The sequence below is a fragment of the Callorhinus ursinus genome, unplaced genomic scaffold (assembly GCF_003265705.2).
Source record: "Callorhinus ursinus isolate GAN/ISIS: 27379988/994484 unplaced genomic scaffold, GSC_fseal_2.0 scaffold36, whole genome shotgun sequence".
Lineage (NCBI taxonomy): Eukaryota > Metazoa > Chordata > Mammalia > Carnivora > Otariidae > Callorhinus > Callorhinus ursinus.
Window position 1 is genome coordinate 3,938,732 of NW_027397098.1, and position 25,562 is coordinate 3,964,293.

Sequence of the window (25,562 nt, forward strand, 5' to 3'; positions counted from 1 at the left end):
AGAAAGAAAGAAAGAAAGAAAGAAGAAAGAAAGAAAGAAAGAAAGAAGAAAGAAAAAAGAGAAAAGAAAGAAAGGAGGGAGGAAGGAAGGAAAGGGTGCTTGGCTGGCTTGGTTGGTGGAATGTGTGACTCTTGATGTTGGGGTTGTGAATTCCACCCCCACGTTTCGGTGTAGAGATTAAACTAAAAAAAATAAAATAAAAACAATTTCTAATTCTTTACGAAATTTTAAAATAATACCAGACTGTGTGGATGAGACAAGCTTCAGGGAGTCATTTACTTCATGTGCCTTTTTTCTTTTTTAAGGAACATCCAGTGTGTTTCTAGTATTTCAGACTGGATTCCCAAGCAATTAAGCTGCATCTTTTGAACATCACGTGTTACTTCTAGGGCTGATATCTGAATTGTTACTTCAGCAGCTGAGCCAGAGGTACAGTCACGTGGAATAAACTAAATTGAAACTAGGCCTTGGCAATATGGGTCATGTTTTGGCTCAATTCTCATTGGGCGACCTGAACCCGGTCGCTAAGCCCTACAACAAGTTTCCCTGCTGCGTGCGGCTGGGACGACCTCTGTGATCACAGAGGCGCTGGGGCTGTGGGCAGGACGTCCTCACTGTACGGTGGCCCGGGAGGCTCAGTGCATCTCCGCACAAGGCGGAATCCCAGGAGTTCTGCGCGCTCGGCCAGGGCTCCTTGTGCTCGTCGCCCCGCCCGCCGCCCGGACACAGGACCGAGGCCTGGTCGACTCGACTCCTCGCCGGAGCCATGAACCAGTCCCGTGCTGGCGCCCGCCTGCGCACTGTGCTGGGACACCTCGGCCGGGGTATGGCCGGGGCGGTCGTATCCTTTGGGCTGCGCGGGGCTCGGGCTGCAAGTGCGGTGGCCTCCAGGGTTCCTGGCACAGCCGCCCAGCGAGCTCTTCCCCTTCCTCCGCGTCCGCGTCCCCGTGATGGTGTCAGGTGTCCCGGGCGCCCGGGACGGAGCGGGGCTCTGGGGCCAGGGGAGCGGGGGCGGGGGGGGCGGGGGGGGGGGGGGGGGGCGTCCCGGCACGGGTGGCCCCAAGCTCCCAGCGGGGTCATGGCGGGGCCGACCTCAGGGGCTGATGTGGCTCCGCCCCAGCCCTCCGGGCCCTCCTAGGGCCTGTTTCCCTGCCTTGCGAGGGGACAGTGGAAGTCCTTACGGAGGGGCCTGCGCTCAGCTCCTTTGGCATTTTCTGCACTTGGCCGCGCGTGAGCCGACCGCCCAGAGCCCGGCACAGGCGAGCTTGTTAGACATGCAGATTCCTCGGCCCATCTCAGACCCATGGATTCCACATACCTGGGAGTGGGGCCCAGCCGTCTGTTTTCACTTGTTTCTGATACATGCCCAAAGGTGAGAACCACCAACCCACGGGCACTGGGGAAACTGGAACCAGAATGAAGGTTTCTAGGTCCAGTCTGTGACTACTGTGAAAATGAGCCTGGGTGGCTCAGTCCCCGAAACACCTGCCTCCTGATTCTAGCTCAGCTCTTGATCTCAGCGTTGTACTTCAAGCCCCGAATTGGGCTCCAACTTGGGCAACCACCACCACCAGAATCCACAATGGTAGGGAGAAGGATTTTGGACTGAAATACTGCTTTCTGTCTACCACATCTTGCTCCTAGCTGACAAAGGTCATTAACCTCTCTGCCTCAGGGAGAACAGAGGATTGTACTGCCCCCAGTTACATAAAGACATGACAGAAAATAACATGTTTATGTGTGGTGACATTCAGACCGTCACTCCTTAAGCTAAAGAAACAATGAAAAAAAAATTAAGAGGACAAGAAGAAGGAGAGGCTAAGTAAATGATCTGTGGTTCCCTGGATAGAAAACCAGAAAGAATTTCCATAATTTCTAGCTCTTTAAGATATTTAAAATTATACTAAACTATGTGGACCATACTTTTCCTAGAGCCACTGTTTATTTAATACACTTTTTAAAAAATTTTATTTTATTATGTTAATCACCATACATTACACCATTAGTTTTTGATGTAGTGTTCCATGGTTCAGTTTGCATACACCACCCAGTGTTTTTTTTTTTTTTTTTTTTTTAAGAATAAGAAGCCAGAAGTTTCTTGTATTTTGGACTGGACTCCCACTGCATTCAGTACCCATCTTTGGAAGAGCACAGTTCTCCTCACTTCTAGATTTTAACCTTACACTTTTTACATTTGTTCAGCAGTTTAGTGGAAGAAATAGTCATGTGGAATAAACTAGTGGACGCTATGAAGTAAAGCGAATGGATCAAATCTGCGCTGACGCACCTTTTTGCTGGGTGACCTTGGACCCGGTTAGTGAGCCCTACGGGTCTAGGCCTCCTGCACTGGGCTGCAGGCATGGTGATAAAGGTCTTGGGTCTTCCAGTCCCTTGTCTGGACTTCCTGAAATGAAATGATGTAAGCAACCGTGCGTACCTGTCAGCGGCTATGTGTGCAACCCAGTCTTCCCTGATGCCAGTGAATCCCGGGCAGACTGTTGTTTCTAGAAAAGGTCGATTCCTAAATTTCATTTTATTTGCCTTAATTCACATCCTAGGTAGCTCACCCCACTTCAGGGGCTGTTTCTCCTAACGGTTTCCAGCCTCCACAATTCCAGTAAGTAGATCGAATTGTCATTTTTAACCATACAATGTATATAAAGTTTTTTCTAGTGGTAACTAAGATATAAAATACATCTCATGTTGTCTGGTGAAAATTCATTACACAGGGGCGCCTGGGGTGGCTCATTGGGTTAGCGTCTGACTCTTGATTTTGGCCCGGGTCATGATCTCATGGGTCATGGGAAGGAGTGCCCGGGTCAGGGTCTGTGCATAGCAAGGAGTCTGCTCCTCCTTCTCCCTCTGTTCCTGCCCCTGCCTGTGCTCTCTCTCCCTACAGTGAATAAATAAATTCTTTAAAAAATTCATTCTACAAATTGGCTGTTGCCAGGACTTGTTCTAATTAGAGCTAGGGGAAAATGTGAAGACCTTAAAAAACTTTACTTTTTATATGTATTTTAAAAATTAGGGGAAAAGTATCAGAAGTGTATAATCTGATTTTTTCAAATTTAGGCATGTTATACCTCATTTAAGTTAGCCTGTAGTTTGTGGTCCTATTGCTATATTAGCTAGTATCTTTGGTTTATCTTAAATTACCTTTGTAGAGGAAGACATTGATCTCCATAGAATATTCTCGTAGAGCCACAGTTCCAATCCAGAAGAAAGGACTGGGTGATCTGAGATTGTGCATTTGCCATGCACTTACTTGGATTTTGTGACTTTGCTTTCTTCTGAGAATGTATGATCTAGACAATTTAAAATATAAAGTCTATTGAATTTGTTTCCCCACCGGAAAAACCATGCATATTCATTACAGAATAGGAAAATCAGAGAAATAAAAGGAATTTAAAAATGTCATCCAAAATTCCATGATGTAAAGATAATCACTTAAAAAATGTTTTCTTGTATTTCTTTGCATTTGTTTTCAAGTAGTGTCTTGGTTATAAACAAATCTAAATACATTTTATTATACTAAGCACTGTCCGTACTATCATATGCTCTTCATTTTTGTAAAAAGATTTCTTTATTTAAGAAAGTGCACAGATTGCAAGTGGGGGGAGGGGCCGAGGGAGAGAATCTCAAGCAGACTCCCCGCTGAGCCCATAGACCATTTTGGGGCTTGATCTCAGGACCCATAAGACCATGATCTGAGCCCTAACAACCAGTCCACACTTAACTGAGCCACCCAGGGGCCCCATGCTCTTCATTTTTAATGCCTGAGTCCTGTCCCATTGAGTGGATATAATTAATTAATTATTCTTCTATTTTTTGGTGATAGCAGTAGTTAACGTTTTGGATCTAAACGTTTTAAAAAATGGTCAGACTGGGGGCGCCTGGCTGGCTCAGTCGGAAGAGCATGTGACTCTTGATCTCTGGTTCGTGAGGTCGAGCTCCATGTTGGGGATAGAGATTACTAAAAAAAAAAAAAAAAATCAATAAACTTAAATCCCAAAGACTTGTTTTAAAACACTGTTCAGGTTATTTTCTTAGAGTAAATAAAACATAGAAATGCTGGGTGGAAGAGTATGAACATTTGTCAGGCTCTCGATACATATTGTTGGGTTGTGATTTTTCAGTTGGACTTATTTGAAATTTTTTTTTTCTCCTTTAGGTATACTCGGGATAATAATGATCTAAGCCTAGGACAGAGACAATTTTATGAAGAAAATGGGTTTCTCGTCATTAAAAATTTGGTATCTGATGCTGATATTAAACGCTTTAGGTACAGTAACCCTTCGTTGTTTTACAGAAATGTTGTATGTTTGCAGTAGGAATGTGAGTAAGATGAGCGTGTGTGTGTTCAGATATTTTTCAGTGATTGGCTCATTGGGAAGTGGTTAGGAACATGAGCTCTGGAGCCAGACCAGCTGGCTTTAATCTTAGCCCCGCTACTTCCTGTTGTGTGTCTTATGCCCTAGCGTTGTGGTGAGGACTGAATAAGGTGAAGTACACAAGAGTCCTTCGAAGGGGGCCTGGCCCGTGGTAAGTATGAGAGAAGTAGTTGCCCTTATTACTCAGGTGCAACCAAATCACAGACATTTCCCCACTGTTCTGGGAGGCTAAAGGATATGTGAGTTCCCGCAGTGAATTCCAGCCTCACGGTGAGGAGAGGGGGCTTCTGAGCTGGCCGGTTTCTCTTCCCCGTCCTCAGAACTCCTGAGCCTGGCCCGGAGGTCAGCCTGGTGCAGAGACACCACCCCCTCCATCTTCGAGAATCTTTCCACAGAACTGGCCAGGCCAGGTGTCTGGAGCCTGCACTAATGACATCATCTGCCAATTTAATTTTCTAGGAGCGAGTTTGAAAGGATCTGCCAGGGGGAGGTGAAACCAGAGCAAATGATGATAATGAGAGATGTGTCCATTGCAAAATCAGAATATGTGCCAAGTGAAAAGACAGTTTCAAAGGTCCAAGATTTCCAAGAAGACAAGGAACTCTTCAGATACTGTGCTCTCCCTGAGGTTCGAGAGCCTTCCTGCATTTTCTTTCCCTCTAATCCAATAGCCCACCTGCATGCTTGCCTCTGGAATTGCTGCTTACACTTTCTCTGGCCCCCTTGTCTTGTGGCTGGTGAGCAGTGGTTTTCAACTGGAGGCGGACAGTTGGCGGTGCCTGGAGCCATGCTGGGTTGTCACGTGGTGGGGACCCTGTACTACCGGCTTCTCTCGGGGTAGAGGCCGGACATGCTGCTAATGGAGCCCAGGGATCCTACAGTGCACAGAATAGCCCCCTCCCCCAGATAATGAATTATCCAGCCCCCAATGTCAGTAGTGTCCAGACGGAGAAACCCTGTCTGGAGTTTGGTCATTATCCTTGGTTGAGAAGGTTAGGAATTCTGCCTTAGAGAGAGACAGAGCCTCTCCTACTCTGGATATGGCATATCAACAGGAGGGACACTGCAGGTCCTCATCACTGGACATCCCTTTGTTTCTTTTTTTCTCATGAATCTGGTCAGTAGAGGTTTAAGGTTTTGTTCAGATTTATTTTTTATTTATTTATTTTTGTTAAAGATTTTATTTATTTGAGAGAGCGAGAATGAGAGAGAGAGAGAGCACATGAGAGGAGGGAGGGTCAGAGGGAGAAGCAGACTCCCTGCTGAGCAGGGAGCCCGATGTGGGACTCGATCCCGAGTCCTCGATGACCTGAGCCGAAGGCAGTCGCTTAACCAGCTGAGCCACCCAGGTGCCCAAGGTTGTGTTCAGGTTTAAACTCGGTTTTAAAAAATTATTATTATTTGAGAGTAATTCATAGTTATGAAGATATCCACATAGCACAGCAGGGCATAACAGGAGAAAGGAAGTCTCCCACCCGCCAGCCCCATTCACTGCTGAGCTTTCTGGTGCATTCAGCTAGAATTTTTTCATGGCTATGCAGGTGCACCTATCTACCCACACCTTTTGTGTCACGTGGGAACATACTGGTTGTCGCCATGTTTTCTCCACTTATAATAGATCTTAGACATCTTTCCGTATCTCTTATATATTACTCTCTATCATACTTTTAAACTACTGCGTAGCATCCCACTGCATAAATGTATCACAGTTTATGAACCATTTACGGAGAATGGTTTAAAGGACACATTGCATATAGTACATGTTAGAAATTATAACCCCAAGGGCGATTAGAAAATTTGCCTCACGTGGGCACCTACCTGGCTCAGTTGGTAGAGCATGCGACTTTTTTTTTATTTTAAGATTTATGTATTTATTTTAGAGAGAGAGTGAGGTGCGAGGAGGTGGAGGGGCAGAGGGAGAGGAAGAGAGAAAATCTCAAGCAGACTCCCCAGTGAGCACAGAGCCTGACATGGGGCTGGATCTCTGGATCCTGAAATCACGGCCTGAGCCGAAATGAAGACTCGGCTGCTTAACCGCCTGGGCCACCCAAGTGTCCCGAGCATGTGGCTCTTGATCTCTGGCGTGTGAGTTCAAACCCCAGGTTGCGTGTGGATGTTACTTAAACCTAGAAAAAAAAAAAAGTTAAAAACTAGGACACCTGGGGTGCCCGGGTGGCTCTGTCATTAGGCATCTGCGTTCGGCTCGGGTGTGGTCCCAGAGTCCTAGGATCGAGCCCCGCGTCGGGCTCCCTACTCAGCGGGAAGCCTGTTTCACCCTCTCCCACTCCCCCTGCTTGTGTTCCCTCTCTCTTTGTCCTCTGTTAAATAAATAACAAAAATCTAAAAAAAAAAAATGGGACACCTGGGTGGCTCAATCGGTTAAGCGTCAGCCTTCGGGTCAGGTCATGATCCCAGGGTCCTGGGATCGAGTCCCGATTGGGTTCCCTGCTCAGTGGGAAGGGATCGTGCTTCTCCCTCTGCCTGCTGCTCTCTCTCTCTCGGTCTTTCTCTGACAAATAAATAAAATCTTTAAAAAAAAGTTAAAAAAAATTTTAAGAAAAGAAAATCTGCCTCCTGAAAAAGACGGTACAGGTAAGCCACCTCTGATGTCCAGCCCCTCGGGTTGGGGACAAGAGGGGACGTGGCCCCTCTTAACTATCCATTCTTCCCAAACTCAAGTCCTGCTATGGAAATGGAACTTGTGAGCATTGATCAAGGAGGAAAAGCTTGAAGTTAGAGGCAACATGTGGTAGAGTAAGCACGACCAGGACGTCCAGGTTTCCCACCTCTCTAAAGTGTGACTCATGCATGCATCTGCTGGTTCATGAAATGATTTTTAGGAGGAGGGTATGACTTTAGTAGTTGGGTATTTATTTTGATGTGTATTGGAAAAAATAACCAGCACATCCATCCTATGTCCTCAGGAATAAATCAGGAAAAGACGTGAGTCGATTTAGGGAAATTATTGGCTAACTGTATCGGGCAGCTCTGTAAAGTATGATAGAAATGGTAAAATGGCTCTTGAGTATCACTGAGATTTAGAAAATACTGGTCGGAGGCGCCTGGCTGGTTTAGTCGTGGGAGTATGAGACTCTTGATCTCGAGGTTGTGAATTCGAGCCCCACAGTGGGATTAGAGATTAATTTAAAAAAGAAAGAAAGAAAGAAAATACTGGCCTGAGGGAATCCCAAAAGTTGACACGCCTTATAAAAACAAGAAGTATGAGTCCTGACTCCTAGGATTTTGGTACCATTTCAAGCATTTCATTCCCAGGTTGCCAATATTCCTTATACAGGGCATCAAGTAGAAAGCAGTAGAATATGCTTGTTTTTGGAGTCAGACAGAATTGGAGATTGAATACCATCTTTTTCATTTAATTGGTTCTGCCAACTTGGGCAGTTTATTAGCTTTAGCCTCATTTGTGTGGGGTGTTCTCTTTAAAGGATTATTAATGCATGGACGCATTACTTTTCAGGGACCGCTGTGAGGTTTAGGTGGGCTGATGCATAAAGCCCCTGGCAGGTAGTAGGCATACAATGCCCAGTCTTTTCTGCATGTACCCCTCCCTTGGTGGGTTAGACGCAAGGAGGTAGCACCCCAGCTGCCAGAGCGCGGGTCCCATGCTCATTGCTAACTTGGTCTCAAGCCTCCGTGCCCATGTCATTATTGAACACCCTTCTTCCACCAGAATATCGACTCCATGGGGGCAGGGACCTGCTCCATCTCATTGCCCACCGTACCCCCGTTCCCTTTCACTCTGTCTGCTTTGGAGGGCCTCGGTGAAGAGCTGGGGAATGGGAGGTGCTCTGATTGTGAAGTGGCCCCAGGTGCTCTTCTGTTTTCTTCTGGGGTATGCATGGCCGCTGCATGTGTGCTGGGGCCTCTCACGGTCCCTCCTTGTTTTCTTAAGTAGGCTCTGCGCCCAACGTGGGGCCTGAACTCACGACCTGAGATCAAGAGTTGCATGCTCTACCGACTGAGCCAGCCAGGGGCCCCTCATGGTCCCTTCTTATGAGGAGTCTCGGTGGGGGAAAGAGGAAGCTGCCTTCTCCCTGGGCAGCTGTGGACAGTTCCAGTTGAGAGAAGAGTATTTCTGTCCTTCCCAGGTGATACCTCAGAGAAACACTTGTCTCTCTTGTAGAAAAAGTGGTTGGGGTTCCAACTGGCTCGGAAAAGCCTGTTTAATTCAATGTTGAAGATTTCCTGTTCCAACTTTTTCATTCTTTGTTTGCAGTGTCGTGAAATACCAAGTGGTTTCTTAAAAAAATATAGTTATTTATTTATTTGGAGGGAAAGGGCAGAGGGAGCGAATCTCAGGTAGACTCCCCACTGAGCAAGGAGCCCAACACAGGGCTCGATCCTGACTCTGAGATCATGACCAGAGCTGAAATCAAGAGTTAGAGGCTTCACTGACTGAGCCACCAAGGTGCTCCTACCAAGTGTTTAATTCTTGGCATCTTGGCTCTTGTACAGATAATTGTACTTTGTGCCACTTTTGTGCATTGCATTTCTCGTGAAACGTTTTCTCCTCTTTTCTCTTAGATTCTGAAATATGTGGAGTGCTTCACTGGACCCAATATTATGGCCATGCATACAATGCTAATAAACAAACCTCCAGATTCTGGTAAAGGCCTCTTACTTGTTATCGAGAAGCCAAAAAAAAAAAAAGAAAAAAAGAGAAAAAAATAATTTAAGGTGTTCTAACTATACCTGTGTGTATAAATGTTAAACTTTGATAAATAAATATATATGTCCTTTTATTTAAGTCTTAAAATAGCATACGTCATAACAATGGTGAAGTACAGTAGTGATCTCAGATGTTAACTGTAGGGTTATTGTTGGATTTTCAGACGACTGGCTTGCTACTCAAAACTTTGGTTTAATAAACATGACTGTTCATATACCATAGGCTCCTATGATTACAATCACCACCTCTAAGCTTTGTTAACCATTCTCACCTATGATAGTGTGAATTTGGCCTTCCTGATTGAAGACATTATTATTACTAACAAAATTAAAACTATTCTTATAAATCACATACTAGGGTACCTGGGTGGCTCATTGGTTGGGCGACTGCCTTGGGCTCAGGTCATGATCCTGGAGTCCCGGGATCGAGTCCCGCATCGGGCTCCCTGCTCAGCAAGGAGTCTGCTTCTACCTCTGACCCTCCCGCCCCATGTACACACTCTCTCTCTCTCATTCTCGCTCTCTCAAAAAATAAAAATAAATTTAAAAAATCACATACTACAGTTGCTCTTAAAATCACAAAATACAGTTGCTCTTGTGCTTGCTAAAATGTAGCTCCTAAGATCTCACTCCCAGAGAAACTGGTTTGGAAGCTAGAACCCAGGAATCCGTATTTAAAAAAAAAAATTTTTTTTAAGTAGGCTACATGCCCCGCATGGAGCCCAAAGCGGGGCTTGAACTCATGAAACTGAGCTCAAGACCTGAGCTGAAATCAAGAGTCAGATGCTTGACTGAGTGAGCCACCCAGGCGCCCCCAGGAATCTGCATTTTTAAGCTAGCCCCAGCTCTTGGGCCATGCTGAGAAAATGTATTCTACCAGGAGTAATAAATGGGTCCTTCAAGATTCTTTATCCTTTTCCACTTTTTCTGGAGAAAAGAGGCCAGAAGAGCTTTATGTGACTGGCCTATAGCGTAGCACCACAAAATCTCTCCCACCCTGGATGTCTTGCTTAGAGAGGTCGGGGTTGGGGGTTGGGGAACACCAAGTTCAGAGTGCAAACAGGGAACCACGGAGATGTGGTTCTGTGACCTCTGATTCTACACAACGACTGTGCACCAAGTGCTTCTAGTTCCACAAGGAACTTCTTGGCGGCCTTTTATTAATTTAGTTAATTGATAGTGTTTGTATCAGCCACTTTGAAGGCTAACAGGGAACTTCAAATTTGTCTACTCTCTTCAATTAATCAAACTTTGTTTTGAATGCTATGCTCTGTGCTCAAACCAGAGTTACAAAGGAATAAAGCACAACACAGATCATGATATGTTATGAGTTGCTAGAGAATGGTGTGAGTCCTCGGCTACCAGAAACCCAGAAAAAAAGTGTAGGATCTGGAGTCACCCTGTGGATTTGATATTCCAGTGTGGTGCTTCTCTGGGCATGCTGATTTTCTATGGTGCTGTTTCCGTCGTCTGGGTTTTGTAGCGATAGTCAGTGTTCTGGTTTTGCAGGCAAAGGCGACGAATTCTGAGGTTCAGGTGTGTTTTAACAGCAGGTTCTGTTTCAGGCAAGAAGACATCCCGTCATCCCTTGCACCAGGATCTGTACTATTTCCCCTTCCGGCCCAGCAATAACATAGTTTGTGCTTGGACAGCCATGGAGCACATCGACGAGAACAATGGCTGCCTGTGTGTGCTCCCAGGCACACACAAAGGCGACCTGAAGCCACATGGTTATCCTAAGTGGGAGGTATGTCTGCATACAGGATAAATCTATCTTTCTTTCTTTCTCTTCTTTTCCTTCTTTTCTTTCTTTCTTTCTCTCTAAGATTTTATTTATTTATTTGAGTCAGAGACACAGAGAGAGAGAGGGAGGTAAAGGGAGAGAGCTCGCGATATTTGCACACGTGAGAGGTGGCGGGAGCAGAGAGAGGCAGCGGGGGAGGAAGAGGGACATGCAGACTGTGCTGAGCACTGGCCCCACATGCAGCTTGATCTTATGACCCCGAGATCATATCCTGAGCCCAAAATCCAGAGTCGGACACCCGACTCCCTGAGGCACCCAGGAGCCCCTAGTGGATATATCTCAACCAGAAGATTTATTGTTTTGATTTCCTATCAGTATCCATAAAGAACTTTAACAATGAGATGGCATTTCCTTTCCTAGCAAAACATTGTTTTAGGTTTTGGAATTAGGATCAGAGAAAATTCAAGGATGTCAGGTAAGATAATCATTTTTCTTTCAACAAGTTTTGGAAAGCTGACCAGCGTGGGAAACTCTGGTAGGCGCTGTATAGGATCTGAGATGATTAAGCCTCATGGCAGAGGTCAGACATAAACACTCACAACACCAGATGCATGTCTCAAATGCCAAGTAATTCTTATGCACTGATCGCTGGCCCTTAGGATAAAGAAGAGGGGGGAATCATCTCTTCCCGGCTAGAGAGACCAAGGAAGGCTCTGGGGAAGGATGAGTAGCATGCCATTGTATGCCCATTGAATGGTTTATTGACTGAACTGTTGGTGTGAGGAAACTATCAAATGCTTTTGAGCCCATGAATGGTGAGCTCACTTGGCTCTTCAGGAATGATAATCTTGAGGTCTAGAGCAGGATGTACTGGAGGTCAGGAGTCCAGAGGCAGAGAAACCAGAGAGGAGATTATGAGTGTTTTAGGTATCAGACAATAAGGCCTGCAAACCCCATAATGATGGTCAGAATGAGAGAGCACGTGTTGTTAAGGCAGGAAGAATGAATGTGGTTTTGTAGGAAGTAAAGAATATGGGTTTCAGGACTTCTGCCTCAATTAGTTAGAACTCTTGCACTGGGGATGAGTGCCAAGTGAAAATCTTTGAGTCTGGATTCGGATATAAAATCTGAAACGGTAAGATTCATAAACTGAGTTGAGGTTTAGGGAAAGTTTGGTGCAGGCAACAGAAGCGGGCTGTGGCTGACGTAAGCCAAAGGGAGTGTCTTGGAGGGACGCAGGCGCGTGCTGAGTCCATGGAAAGCCTGGCTGGCTCTGGGGAGAGGGAAAGTGGGAGTCACCGTTCCGTGGGAACAGTCAGGTTGGGACACCTGGTGGGGACAGTTGAATCTTGACCATGACCAGGGTCTTTGATCAATCCTCTGTTCAGATTCAAAGTGAGGACAACAGTGGGAGGTCTGATTGACCAAGCTTAGGTCACAAATCCACCCTGGCCAGGAGAGAAGGGTACTGGGTCAAAGTCCCAACACAGTCCAGCAGGAAAGCGGCCCTCCCCCCGCAAGAAGAATGTGGGAGAGCCTTAGGGAGGAGAATGGGATACCGTGCTCCCCCCTCCATAACCATTACTGAAGCAATAACTTTGGAAGTAGTTATAAAAAAACACAATGTTTTAATTGACTATTCTTCTTTCTTTACTCTGGATGTGACATGAGTGCTTTCTGAGCTGAGGAAACTTGAGCATTTTCTCTCTGTTGGCTTGGAAGAACAGTTTGCTTCTCAGAGGAACTCCTTAGCAAAAGAAGAATTATTTAGGCAAAGTTCCAGGTGAAGAGAATATCATGTTGGGAAAGAGAGGTTAAGATTCAGGCTGGAAAGGGGATCTCCCGTGTTAACCGCAAAATGCAAAGATGGTCTAGATCTTCACTTACAATTCAGTAATGAAGGCTAAGTGGAAATTTCAGATTCTTCCTTTGGTCCCCCAAATCCATGAGTTTTACAACCAGATATCTGAGAAGTTTTTGTATATATTACAGCTTAAGAGTCTATTTATGTCTTTCTCTTGGCAGAACTTAGGAAACCTTTGCTTTTCCTAATGAGTCATTGATAAAATTCTCAATCACGGGTTCCTCTAATACAGACTTTGGTTTTCTTGTGTGTTCTAGGGGGGAGTTAACGTAATGTTCTATGGGATCCAGGACTATGATGAAAACAGCCCCCGAGTGCACCTTGTGATGGAGAAGGGAGACACTGTTTTCTTTCATCCTTTGCTCATCCATGGATCTGGTTGGAACAAAACTCAAGGATACCGGAAGGTATGCACTCACATCACTGTACCTTCCAAAGATGAAGAGGTTAGAAACAAAAATGTCAAGATATGTGAAACTTTATGAGATTTGGACATTGAACTAAACTGGCCTTTAGCGTGGTTTATATTTACCGGGAAATCTATTTGCTACCTCATGCTTTTTTGCTCTTATCAGTAAGAAGCCAGGTGACCTCAGGATCCCAATCCTACTGATACTGATTTACGAACATTCATAGAATTGCTTCAGAGAAAGAACATACTTGGGAGCCCACAGCCGGTGCTTTTGGAGGCAGACACAATGGCTGACATACTAAAATCATAAGATTTGGAATGTATATAGCTCACAGTAATCACATAAGAGGAAAGTTTATAATAGCTTTGTTATTGGGAAAATAACATTATTGATTATTATTGATTCTAAACAAAGGTTCTGAATTGGCTGCCCAGACCTCAGATTTCACAGGCAGCCATATTTTTCACCTCTTAGTCCCAGAATTTGTTTTAGCCCTAGAATGTTTTACAAACCTAATGATTTCATCGCTTACATTAAAAAAAATTGACATTTCTCATACTCCCAGATTTTTCGCTTCTCAAAACTTCAGCAGATCTGACAGTACTATGGACTCTCATTCCCCATATAACATGGCTCTTGGTACTAAATATTGGGGGCTTCTTTGGGGCTGAGTGAAGCCTTCCAGTTTGTCACACCAACCCCCGTTGTCTCCCTGAAGTGAAGACTTAGCTACCAGGTTTCACCTTCCATTCCTTCGTTCTTATTTCCGTCAGGTTGACGGGGCCGGGGTGAGAGAGAGGCAAGAAGGCACTCTTTTCTGGGGCAAAGTTTAACGGGGGTGGGGGGAGGATGCCAAAAAAAACCCCCTCAGCAATCAAGTTAAATGATATTTTAGGGCAGTATTTAGAAAATCAAAATTAATGCAAAAAATATCCATGAGGAACACAATGCCAACATTTTAAATAAAGACTAGATCAGACTCTCCACCAGCAGGACCCTCGGAACTCTTCAAGCAGAGGGTACGGCCCCAGTGACACAAATGATGTGAGTGTTCCTGAGTTTCACCACTTCGGGCCTTTAATCAGGGATCCTTAGCCTCAAAATTCAACTTGAAATGAAAAATGGAAATGTATGTGTCTGTGTGTGTATAAAAACAGGAAGCTGAGACCAAAGATCTGAAAGTTGTCTGAGTCAGAAAATTATATTACTTGCTATATGATCAGGATCATAAACTGAGGTAGGATCACTACATATTGAAACGGTCCATGTTAAAAAGTTGAGAGAGAGTATAGAATGATTACTCTTTGAAAATAAAAGTTACAGAATAAAAAACGTAAGTAATCTGAGATTTAACGTACTGACTTTGCAATTTTTCAGTAGTTTTTCAACTACTTTAATGTTTGGGAAAATATGAACCCTTAAAAAAAATACATAAACCCATGTATATGGGTGTGCACTTTCCCCCTTTGGCCTCAGGTGTCACTCCTCCTTGGCGTGGTGTGGGGGCTTCTGTGGGAAATGGAGTCTGTGACTCTACCGCCTAGAAGTCTGATGTTCTGGGCAAAGCAGGCAGTCCTTCCAGTAGACATGGTCACCTCAAGAGAACTAACTTGCAACTAGGAAAGCGGGGTTTAAGTTTAGATCAGCTTATAACTTTTTCAACAATGGGGAGAACCAAGTAACCTCCATCTTACCTTCAGAAGGAAACAAGATGGGGACTGTACGTGAATGCTATCGGACTTCAAATGTCTGTTTGATTTGAGAGGGGTGGGCGTGTATATTATTTTCTTCTGCAAGGTATTTTTGTGGGTTGTTTTTTTTTTTTTTTTTCACGATCTGTAGCCATTGAAATAACAACCCACCACAAACTCAACTGAGTAACTAACTTCTCTAGGAAGATGATGAAGAACCCCGGAACACATTCCTGTTTAGGACTTGAGGACATCCACACACTAGACAAATCACATGTTAAAAAGTTAAAGTCCTCTTGCTCATGTCGTTATGTTCCCTGCCCATTTTGAAAACAAGTATCACAGGGAGCTAAAAACCTCTTGTCATTTCTCAGTCAGCCTTTAACTGTCCCTGGGGCGTGGGGGTGGGGGTTACTGAACCCTGAAGAGACTAACACAGGACACCATGGAACATTCTAGAAATCAAACGCTGAGTGAAATAGCTGACTTTCTAAAAGAAGTCTCCCTGTTTGGTTGCTGGTGTTAATGGAATGGTTTTTTTTCCCCCAATATTAATCCTGTCACACTGCACAGGCAATTTCCTGCCATTTCGCCAGTTCGGACTGCCACTACATCGATGTCAAAGGCACCAGTCAAGAAATCTTTGAGAGAGAGGTTATGGAGATAGCAAACAAATTACACGGAATTCCAAAAGACAGCACGCTGAGGGTACGTCTGTCTGAGATGATAGGTTAAGACTTTTTCTTCTTCTTTCCTTCAGCTGCTTAACTCTCATACCTGATGTACTTTGGAAGTATAGCATGCTTTGTTTAGAGCGCCTTGCAGAAGCTTTGCTGAGACCCACTAAGAATGACAGTGGGATTTCAGCTTGTACTTGCTTCCCAGGCGGGGGGCACCTGAGCACCCCAGGCTTCTTTATGTCTTTGGCCGCCCTGTGGTATGCAGGCTATCCTGTTCAAGGACAGACAGGTGGAAACAGAACACAGGTCTAGAGGAGAGCAAGTGAAGCACAAAGGCTACCTTCTGAATGCACAGAAGGAAGTTAAAGGTTTGGGCTTTCACTCACAGGCCTCCTTTATGTGTATACAGCAGAGTATTTACATATATGTAAATCCAGTAAGACTCCCAGAAAGCAATTCTTAAGCAGGTTTTTGCTTGGGTCAGTTCACATCTGGAGAGTCATGGAGCGGACTTCAGAAACCACTGATGCTTATCAATAGGGGGCATGAGACATTATTTCATATCCCTTTCTACTTAACACACATCACTTGTAAATTCTTTGTAACTAGTGGACATTCAACGCTGATGATGATTAGCAGACAAACTGTAGTCAAGGCAAATAAACATATTTGCTTTGTAGATGAAGTCCATTTTAGCCTCTGAACCAAGAAGCTGATCCTATGTTTTAATTTGCATTAATCATAAATGCATGCGTTTCCTATGGGGGTGACAGGACCCCCAAGGAGACCGACTGTCATGATAACTCTGGGCCTTCCGGTCCTGGGAAGAGTACCATACACCAACACTAAGCTACCGTGCCCTTGGGAGTCATCTTCTGAAACTCCTTCCCAGCTTAAGAACCTCACTTCTCCCTTTCGAACCTGTGAATCTATCCCATGTCTGAAAAGGCTCTCGTTTCACATTTGCAGATGGTAGAAAGTCTCGTCCTCCTTCCTTGGTCCAGTACTTAAAATGCCTTATGAAGGCACCGTATCTTGTCAAGTGGGGCTTCCGTGCAACACTCTGAATTTTAAAGCAAGCATACATTATGTTTGAGGTTTGTCAGGTCGTGATAAATGAATTGCCTCCTGTATTTATTTCATCCTATTTTTAAAAAGATTTTAAATCTTTTAAAAGTGTCGGACTTTGGCTCGGGTCATGATCCCGGGGTCCTGGGATCGAGCCTGGCATCCGGCTCGAATGGGAAGTGGGAAGCCTGCTTCTCCCTCTCCCACTCCCCCTGCTTGTGTTCCTTCTCTTGCCGTGCCCCTCTCTCTCTCTCTCTCAGATAAATAAAATCTTTTGTTTATCTGAGAGAGAGAGAGGCACACAGAGGTGGGGAGGAGAAGGGGCGGCAGAGGGAGAGGGACAAGCAGACTCCCTGCTGAGTGGGGAGCCTGACACGGGGCTCAATCCTAGGACCCTGAGATCATGACCCGAGCCAAAGTCCGATACTTAGCGGACTGAGCCCCCCAGGTGCCCCTCCTGTATTTATTTTAAAATGTTAGTCTCGGGAGCCTGGGTGGCTCAGTTGGTTAAGCGACTGCCTTCGGCTCAGGTCATGATCCTGGAGTCCCGGGATCGAGTCCCACATCAGGCTCCCTGCTCGGCAGGGAGTCTGCTTCTCCCTCTGACCCTCCCCCCTCTCATGTGCTCTCTCTCTCTCATTCTCTCTCTCTCAAATAAATAAATAAAATCTTTAAAAAAAATAAAATGTTAGTCTCGCAGATATAGTTTCTCAGCTTTACTTAGAATGATGATATTAACTTCTGCGATAACGTTCTTTGTGAGGTACAAGAGCACTTTCATAGCCCTACTCTTACTTTCTTCACCAAAACCCAGTGGAACAATCATTCTCACTGTTTTTTTTTTTTTTTTAAGATCTATTTATTTATTTGAGAGAGAGAGAGTGCACACAAGCCAGGGGAGAGGAGAGAGTGAGGGAGGGAATCTCTAGCAGACTCCCGACTAAGCGAGGGGCCAGACATGGGGCTGGATCCCACCACCCTGCGATCATGACCTGAGTCGGACACTTATCTCACTGAGCCACCCAGGTTCCCCTCACTCCACGCTCTTAACGAGAAAGTGAAAAGTCCAAGAGGTTGGCCAAAGTGACGTAAGTGAAAGAGCTACATTTCGGAATGAGGTCGAATTTCGAAACCTGTTTTTTCCACCTGACCTTGCTGTCTGCTCAAAAATAAACAAGGAACAAAAAAAGTCTGAATTGTTTTGTTGAGAACAAAGGGAAAAAACAAATGAACCCAAAACTCATGACATCATTTTCACTTAGGAGCAGATCACTCAAAATGGGGCAGTGTCTAAAGGAAAGCAGGACAAGGTGGGGGAGTGTGGGCAGTTGTGACCAAACACCGTGCTCAGCCGGTTGAAGATACCTGTGGTCAACAGCAGAGCCAAATAAGACCGGCTGACCTCCTGGGGACTGGCTCTCTCAGTCTGTTCGACACTATTCTAGATGTGGGCAAGTACATCATTTGGAGTCCTGGAATGTGGTTTATTTACTAACTGACAGGACTCCTGTGCAGAGTTTTTCCACTTAACTGTTGGCAGATGCTAGAAATCTCCTTTGTCTTATGCTGAACAGATTCCCAGTGTTCCATCAACTCACTGTGTTTGGCTTTATTTCCAGGATTTGTGTAGATTTCGAGGGCGGCTGGTGAAAGGGAAGAGGATCCACCTGTGAGGTCGCCCTCTGCTGGAGCTCTCTGAGGGAAAACCACAAGGAATCAAGGTGCCTAGGGAGAGTGTTTTCTTAACAAGCTGCCTTAATCTTTTCTGTCACTTGTTATCCAAATCACTGCACGTGCAGACCTGGTACTTCCTGGCACGTGATTAGTTCTGTGTGCAGAGCTGTTGCTTTCATGGATGAATACATGTAACAGTGGCCGATTACTGTTTTCAGGAGAACTAAGTGAGGGTTGCACCTAATAAAAGTGTTTGATGTCTCATTTAAGTGTGTTCAATCAGTTTCTTTCATTCAGTTAGCTCTTTGCCCCAGCAGAAAGGAATCCTTTGTTGTTGTTGTTTTTTAAAGATTTTGTTTATTTGAGAGAAAGCGAGAGCATGAGAGAGAGAGAGAGCACGAGCAGGGGGGAGGAGTAGAGGGAGAAGCAGATTCCCCACTGAGCAGGGAGCCCAATGTGAGACCGGTTTCTAGGACCCTGGGATCATGACCTGAGCTGAAGGCAGATGCTCAACCGCCTGAGCCACCCAGGGGCCCGAATGGAATCCTTTGAAACTCAGGGTATAGGGACTTTTGCATCCCTCTTCTGGAAAACCCACCACCCACTGACTTCATGGCATGAGAGACTTCTCAGATCTAGAACACTAACACAGGCACGTGTAATGAAGGGCATTGTGGAGTAAAAGTAAGGGCGGATGCTCATGCTCTGACATAGGATTCCTTGCATGACTTCTCCAACCCAAGCAGCCGCCTTAAAAAGATAGACCGGATCTTTCCAAGTCATTTTTCTCTGTTCCTGACAAAGGAAGACAACGGTGGCTTCATCTGCTATTTTTTATTGAGTAAGGCAGCTGAAAACCCTCAGTGTTTAGGAATGAAACCTAAACTCTTTTAAACTAAAGGGAATTTTTTAGATAGTCTGGATTTCTGATGGGCACGAAATGGGGGAATTTATTTTATTTTAAAGATTTTGTTTACTTATTTGAGAGAGACACACACACACACACACACACACACACACACACACACATACACACACACGCATGAGCAGCGGGGAGGGGCAGAGGGAGAGGCAGATAGCCCTCTGAGCAGGGAGCCCTACAAGGGGCTCAATCCCAGGACACTGTTGATCCTGACCTGAGCCTAAGGCAGAGGCTTAATCCACTGAGCCACCCAGGCACCCCATGGGGGAATTTATTTTACTTTTTAAATTTTTTATTGTTATGTTAATCACCATACATTACATCATTAGTTTTTAATGTAGTGTTCCTTGATTCACTGTTTGTGCAGAACACCCAGTGCTCCACGCAGAACGTGCCCTCTTTAATACCCATCACCAGGCCAACCCATCCCCCCACCCCGCTCCCCTCCAGAACCCTCAGTTTGTTTTTCAGAGTCCATCATCTCTCGTGGTTCGTCTCTCCCTCCGATTTCCCCCCCTTCATTCTTCCCCTCCTGCTATCTGCTGCTGCTGCTGCTGCTTCTTTTTTTTTTTTTCCTTAACATATTTTGCATTATTTGTTTCGGGGGAATTTATTTTTTTCAGTGCTGTATTTCTACACCAGCTGGGGGCAGCAAAGAGACGTAGTCCTGATCTTTTGAAAAAAATATAATTTGGTAAGAAGTTAACACAGAGTCCCTTTCTTGTCAATCTGCTAGGCACAAGTTTTCCTAAATCGAGATTCACTGTTTTTGTCGGTTTCTTTGTGAGGACACCCTATTTAAGGTCAGGTCCAACTGGAAACCGGAGAAGGCAAGACTATCCCTGACAGGGTTTAAGGAAACTGGGTTACAGAATGACTGGACATAAAATGTACATAAGGAATGCCTGTGTCAACAGCACGTATGGAGCTCTGTTGCACCAAAAATCCTTTTGAAACTAATTTCAAACGTAAAAGAAATGTGAAAAATAAGTCAAGCAGAGGAAGACAATAATGATATGGTGTCACTCATGTGGATCATAAGGAATAGCAGGGAGGACCACAGGGGAAGGGAGGGAAAGCTGAATGGGAAGACATCAGAGAGAGAGACAAACCAGGAGAGACTCTGCACTCCGGGAACCAAGCTGCGGGTTACAGAAGGGAGGCGGGTGGGGGGACGGGGTAACCGGTGACACGTATTAAGGAGGGCACGTGTTGTGATGAGCACTGGGTGTTATCTGCAGCTAATGAATCACTGAACACTGCATCAAAAACTAATGATGTACTATATGTTGGCTAACTGAACATAATAAAAAAACAGAAAGAAAAAAAAATAAACTCCAATAGGAACACCAGACAGCACAATTCGTTATTTCCCTTATGCATTTTTGAGTGCACGCCAACTAGTCAATCAGGAAACCATTCATTTCCCATTTTATCTGTGTCCCTTTTGTCCATTCATTCATTTTACAAATATCAAAGCAGCCATTCCCCGCAAGAGGACAAGATGTGGAAGACACAACACCGGGATGAGTTAGGACGGCTCGTTTTGTCCGTGTGGCCCCCTCTGGGAAAGCTGGGAGTGCAGGTCAGCTGCAGAATGAAGAGCGGGCATGGGACTACCATGGCGTCTTGGCAGAATGAGGAACAGCCTGGTTTCACAGTGGGTGTAAAGGGGATTTACCCTGGGAGAGTGTTTATCTGCCCAGAGACTAACCTCTAAGGACTACAGGAGGTACTCAAAGTGCAGACCAAAGCGGATAGAAAGGATCCCCTTCTATGGTGATTGGCGCTGACAGCCTGGGATAAATAGACCTTTGCTCCCGGTGTCTGCTGGGAGGTCCCCCTTTGTAAGCCACAGACTGAGCCACGTTGCAAAACTTCCAATTGAATCAGCCTCTGATTGAATGAACAATTACTGTCCACAACACGGTCACGTTTCCCAAGGCCAATTCTAGTAATAACGCTCCGTGGTTCACACCAACTCCACCTGTGCGCAGTCTTTCCTTATTAACCCAGGGAAGCCCTGCAACTCAGCTCCTGTACCCCACCCCACCCCCACCCTGGAGGTTCGGCATGGACCGACACTTGGCACTGGATACTTTCCCTGAAAGCACGATTTTGTCCATGTTAATACTCTGCCTTCCCAAACAGGGATGGTAGGACCCCTTGACGGCCCTGTCTCTTCCTCCTCCCACCTCCCCGCTGCCCCGGCCACTCACACTACCCCCACGCACGAGGCACTTGCTACTTCTGGCTTGTTCGGTGTGAACACCAAACTTCTCACTTTTGTAGCTGTCCCTCCTACATAAGAGAGCATCCTCCTGGACGCTGAGACACTTGACCCGCAAGCCTCTGCACCGATTTCGGGTCCCAGACATGTTTTTTTCTGAGTGTTCCAACCACCTCTAATTCCACTGCTCTCTTTATCAGACCTCTCCCGTGTAGGTTGGGGGGCTGGAAAAGCTGGTGACTGGGACTGAGAAGTTGGCTCACTCCTCAGAAGCTCTAGAAAATGTTTGTGCCGAGTTCAACATTTTTTTATTTTTAGTTTGTTATTCCTTATTTTTTTAGATTTATTTTTTTAAAGTAATCTCTATACCCAATGTGGGGCTCCAACTCCCGACCCTGAGATCAAGAATCTGATGCTCTACGGACTGAGACAGCCAGGCACCCCTAGTTGTATTTCTTTTTTGGAGGGGGGAGAGAGAGAGAGTGGGGAGGGCCCCCCACCCCCCCTTCGCAAAAGCAGGGGAGGGGAGCAGAGGGAGACAGAAGCAGACTCCCTGCTAAGCAGGGAGCCAGATGGGGGGCTGGATCCCAGGACCCCAAAATCATGACCTGAGCTGAGGGCAGACCCTGAACGACGGTGCCACCCAGGCAACCCTGGAGACCTTGCTTTCAATTCTTTGGGGTATATATCCAGAAATGGGGTTGCTGGATCCTATGGTATTTCCAGTTTTAATTTTTTGAGGAACCTCCATACTGTTTTCAGGAGCGGCTGTCCCAGTTTGCATTCTCACCAACAGTGTACAAGGAAGGTTCTAATTCCTCTACATCCTCACCAACACTTGTTATTTTGTTGTTGTGGTTTGTTTGTTTGTTCGTTTTTGGCAGTACCTATCCTCATGCGTGTGAGGTGGCGTTGTGTTTGATATTTTTAACCAAAGTACAATTCTTAGCTCGTACTTCTAAGGACAACTGAATGTTAACTACGACTTCACAAGGACTCAGTGACGGACCCATTTTGTGGACAGTGAGACTGAAGCTAGAGGGTGAGACAAGTAAACAACACCGTAAGAAGGAGATGTGATGATACGTTACAAAGCTGTTTTCTGGGTTTAGTGCTTATAAGGCACCATACTAATAAAGCGGGCAGGAATTCTGGTTGACTCTAAGCAGGAATGCTTTGCAAATGAAACACTGGTGCAAAGATTCTGCTGTCACCCGCCTGAACACAGACGCTCCTCTTGGATGCTCTGGGGGAGGGCGTTTCACAGGAAGGTGGAGGGCTTTGGGATTCTGGCTCTGCCACTTCATAATTAAATGGTTTATCCAACAAGACCTAACAACTGTAAATACCTGTGCCCCTAACATGGGAGCAGCCAATTACATGAGCCAATTAATAACAAAAGCAAAGAAACACATCGACAACCATACAATAATAGTAGGGGACTTTAACACCCTCCCTCACTGCACTGGACAGATCATCTAAGCAGAAGATCTTCAAGGATATGAGGCCTTTGAATGACACACTGGACCAGATGGACTTCGCAGATATATACAGAACATTCCATCCTAAAGCAACAGAATACATACTCTTCTTTTTTGTCTCTAAGATTTTATTTATTTATTTGACAGAGAGAGACACAGCGAGAGAAGGAACAAAGCAGGGGGAGTGAGAGAGGGAGCAGCAAGCTTCCTGCGTAGCAGGGAGTCCGATGTGGGGCTCGATCCCAGGACCCCGGGATCAGGACCTGAGCCGAATGCAGTCGCTTAACGTACTGAGCCACCCAGGCGCCCCTGGATTTCTCACTCTTGACTGTGGTCACAAAGTATGGAGCCCATGAGCCTTGTCCATGACACACACACTGTATTAGTGTGCTTGGGCTGCCATCACGAACACCCCAGCTGAGCAGCTTAGTAACAGCCTTCTAGTTCTGGAGTTCGAGGTGCAGGTAGGCCTGTTTCTTCCGAGGCCTCTCTCCTTGATTCTAGCTGGCCGTCTTCCCTCTGTCCTCACGTGGTCTTCCTTCCGTGCGTCTGTGTCCCAACCTCTTCTTACAAAGACATTAGTCAGACTGGATTAGGGCCCATCCCCATAACCTTATTTGCCCCGAATTGCCTCTTTAATGGCCCTATCTCCAAATACAGTCACATTCTGAGCTACTGGGGGTTAGGAATGTTGGGAAACAACTTAGCACATAACACGCACCTTGAAGCTTTCAAGCAGCCGATGACGCTTCAGGAGCTTCAACCTTGCTTCTGTTCTCTTTGGTAACCCACTTCCAAAGACGATTATAGTTTTAATATATGCCTTTATTCTTCCAGCATCCAGATTCCTTGATTTCTTGGTAGCACTGGTATTTCTTGGTGTACTTTACACCTCTTATAGCTTAGAGAGAGCCAATCTTCGTTAGTGGCCTGAGACAATTTTTTAAAAATTATGGCAAGGATGGTCCGGAGATACTTTTTAGCAAAATGAAGGAGTAGGGACTGACCAGTAGGATAGCAATAACTTTTGTCTCCCTAAGTTACTGATTTTTGTGTCTTATTTCCAGAGCAAAATGACTCAACATGGCCTTTATGAGAATAAATGTGGTTAGGAGAGTCTTCAACTCCCAGAGTACATTTTACTATGCATTTATTAGTATCTTATTATTATGGAGTTTAGCATCTTTTTATATGCATTTCGTTCCTTGGACAAGCAGAACAGCAGTGCAAAGAAGATGAGCTTGGAGGTCAGACAAACCTGCCTTTAATTCCTGGCTCTGACGCCAAGGAGCTGTGGGACCTGGGGTAAATTACCTAACCTCTCTGGGTCTTACAGTGTTCATTTGAAAACCGGGAGTGATAAGGCCTGTCTTCTGAAGTAAAGGCATCCAGCTTGTGGGTGGGATATCAAAAGAGATCTTATAGTACAGCGGGAACTAAAGAAGGGCCAGGTGTAACGCGTATTTGTGTGAAGTAGGGAGGAAGAATATATGTTGCTGCATTTTATGGTAATATGCTCTCTGAAAAGGAATTTAGTTGTTTTGGGCAAAAGATGATATTGGCAAATCCAGGAGTTCTGATCCCCAGTCCAGGCACTTTCTATCACATCATACTCAGAATACTTGCTGATGCTTTTTTTTTTTTTAAAGATTTCATTTATTCATCAGGAAGACAGAGAGAGCGAGCACAAACAGGAGGAGGTGCAGGCAGAGGGAAAGCAGGCTCCCTGCTGAGCAAGGAGCCCGATGCAGGACTCGGTCCCAAGCCCCTGGGATCATGACCTGAGCCGAAGGCAGACGCTTAACCGACTCAGCCACCCAGACGTCCCCTTGCCGATGCTCTTTACTCACAGTTCCAAAGAAAACCGGGAGCTGTGTTTTATTTTCCTTGGTGAAGCTTGGAGGATATGCAATGGGAAATGTCCACCTTAGCCCCAATTCCTTAACCATCGGGGCTGGAGGCAGAAGCCGATGTCCCAACTCTTAAGTGGGGAATGCAGTCCCAGGAGACCAGAAAGAGCGACAGGGACGTGAGGCAGGAAAGGGGAGGGAGTGCGCAGCAAGTGGCCAGTGTGTCACAACAAACAGCCTGCTCCTTAGTCCTAGGGCATTTACACAGGGGCTTGCCGGAGTCACTGCTGTAGGAGGAAGAGTGAGTGAGCCGCTGAGCAGTTGAACTGCTGAGTCTTTCTCTTCTCCCAGAGTATGGACGCCCTGCCCTTTTGGGTTGTGTTTCTGGCCCTCCAGGCGTTTGCTAGGGAAGTTAGCCTCTGAGGTTCCTGTGTGGTCAGTCGGTACCATGTACGGGGTGCCTTAGCAGTAGATTATGTTTGAATAGTATCAATTTCTCCTTTAATAAATCAGCAGCTAACACCTGTATTATGCCGCCCTGGGCACTGAGCACTGTTGTAAGCCCTGAACTTGTATTGGTGCTTAAAAAAAAAAAAAAAAACAAGATTTATTTATTTATTTATGAGAGAGAGAGATAGAGAGACAGAGAGACAGAGAGAGAGAGTGAGCACGGAGGGAGGGGCAGAGGGAGAGAGAGAAAGAGAATCTTTTAAACAGGCTCCACGCCCAGTGCAGAGCCTGATGCTGGGCTCCATCTCACGACCTTGAGAGCATGACCTGAGCTGAAATCAAGAGTTGGGCACTTAGTTGACTGAGCCACCCAAGTTTCCTATACTGATGCTTTTAGTTCTTGCAACAACTCTACAGT

The 25,562-nt window shown here is 45.6% G+C and overlaps 2 protein-coding genes across 2 annotated transcripts in view; one reads left to right on the forward strand and one right to left on the reverse strand.

Moving 5' to 3' along the window:
* Positions 1-559: 559 nt before the first annotated feature.
* On the forward strand, positions 560-18,480 carry PHYH (phytanoyl-CoA 2-hydroxylase). Its single transcript, XM_025853487.2, has 9 exons — positions 560-841; positions 2,559-2,617; positions 4,172-4,282; positions 4,851-5,019; positions 8,934-9,015; positions 10,643-10,824; positions 12,943-13,092; positions 15,363-15,497; positions 18,157-18,480. The coding sequence occupies exons 1-9, from the start codon at positions 767-769 to the stop codon at positions 18,208-18,210; spliced, it is 1,017 nt and encodes a 338-aa protein (XP_025709272.1). The 5' UTR covers positions 560-766; the 3' UTR covers positions 18,211-18,480.
* MCM10 (minichromosome maintenance 10 replication initiation factor) overlaps positions 10,501-25,562 on the reverse strand; it is an 88,333-nt gene continuing 73,271 nt past the window's right edge. The window contains exon 21 of the mRNA XM_025853484.2: positions 10,501-10,633. The gene's annotated coding sequence lies outside the window, so the exon portion shown is untranslated. The remainder of the gene's footprint in view (positions 10,634-25,562) is intronic.

What these genes read in the sequence shown, in the direction of transcription:
- PHYH (XM_025853487.2), top strand. Translation starts at nt 767, where the DNA reads ATGAACCAGTCCCGTGCTGGCGCCCGCCTGCGCACTGTGCTGGGACAC. An exon ending in TTCCAGCCTCCACAATTCCA is followed by an intron (nt 2,618 to 4,171) that starts GTAAGTAGATCG and finishes TTTCTCCTTTAG; the next exon opens with GTATACTCGGGATAATAATG. An exon ending in GCTGATATTAAACGCTTTAG is followed by an intron (nt 4,283 to 4,850) that starts GTACAGTAACCC and finishes TTAATTTTCTAG; the next exon opens with GAGCGAGTTTGAAAGGATCT.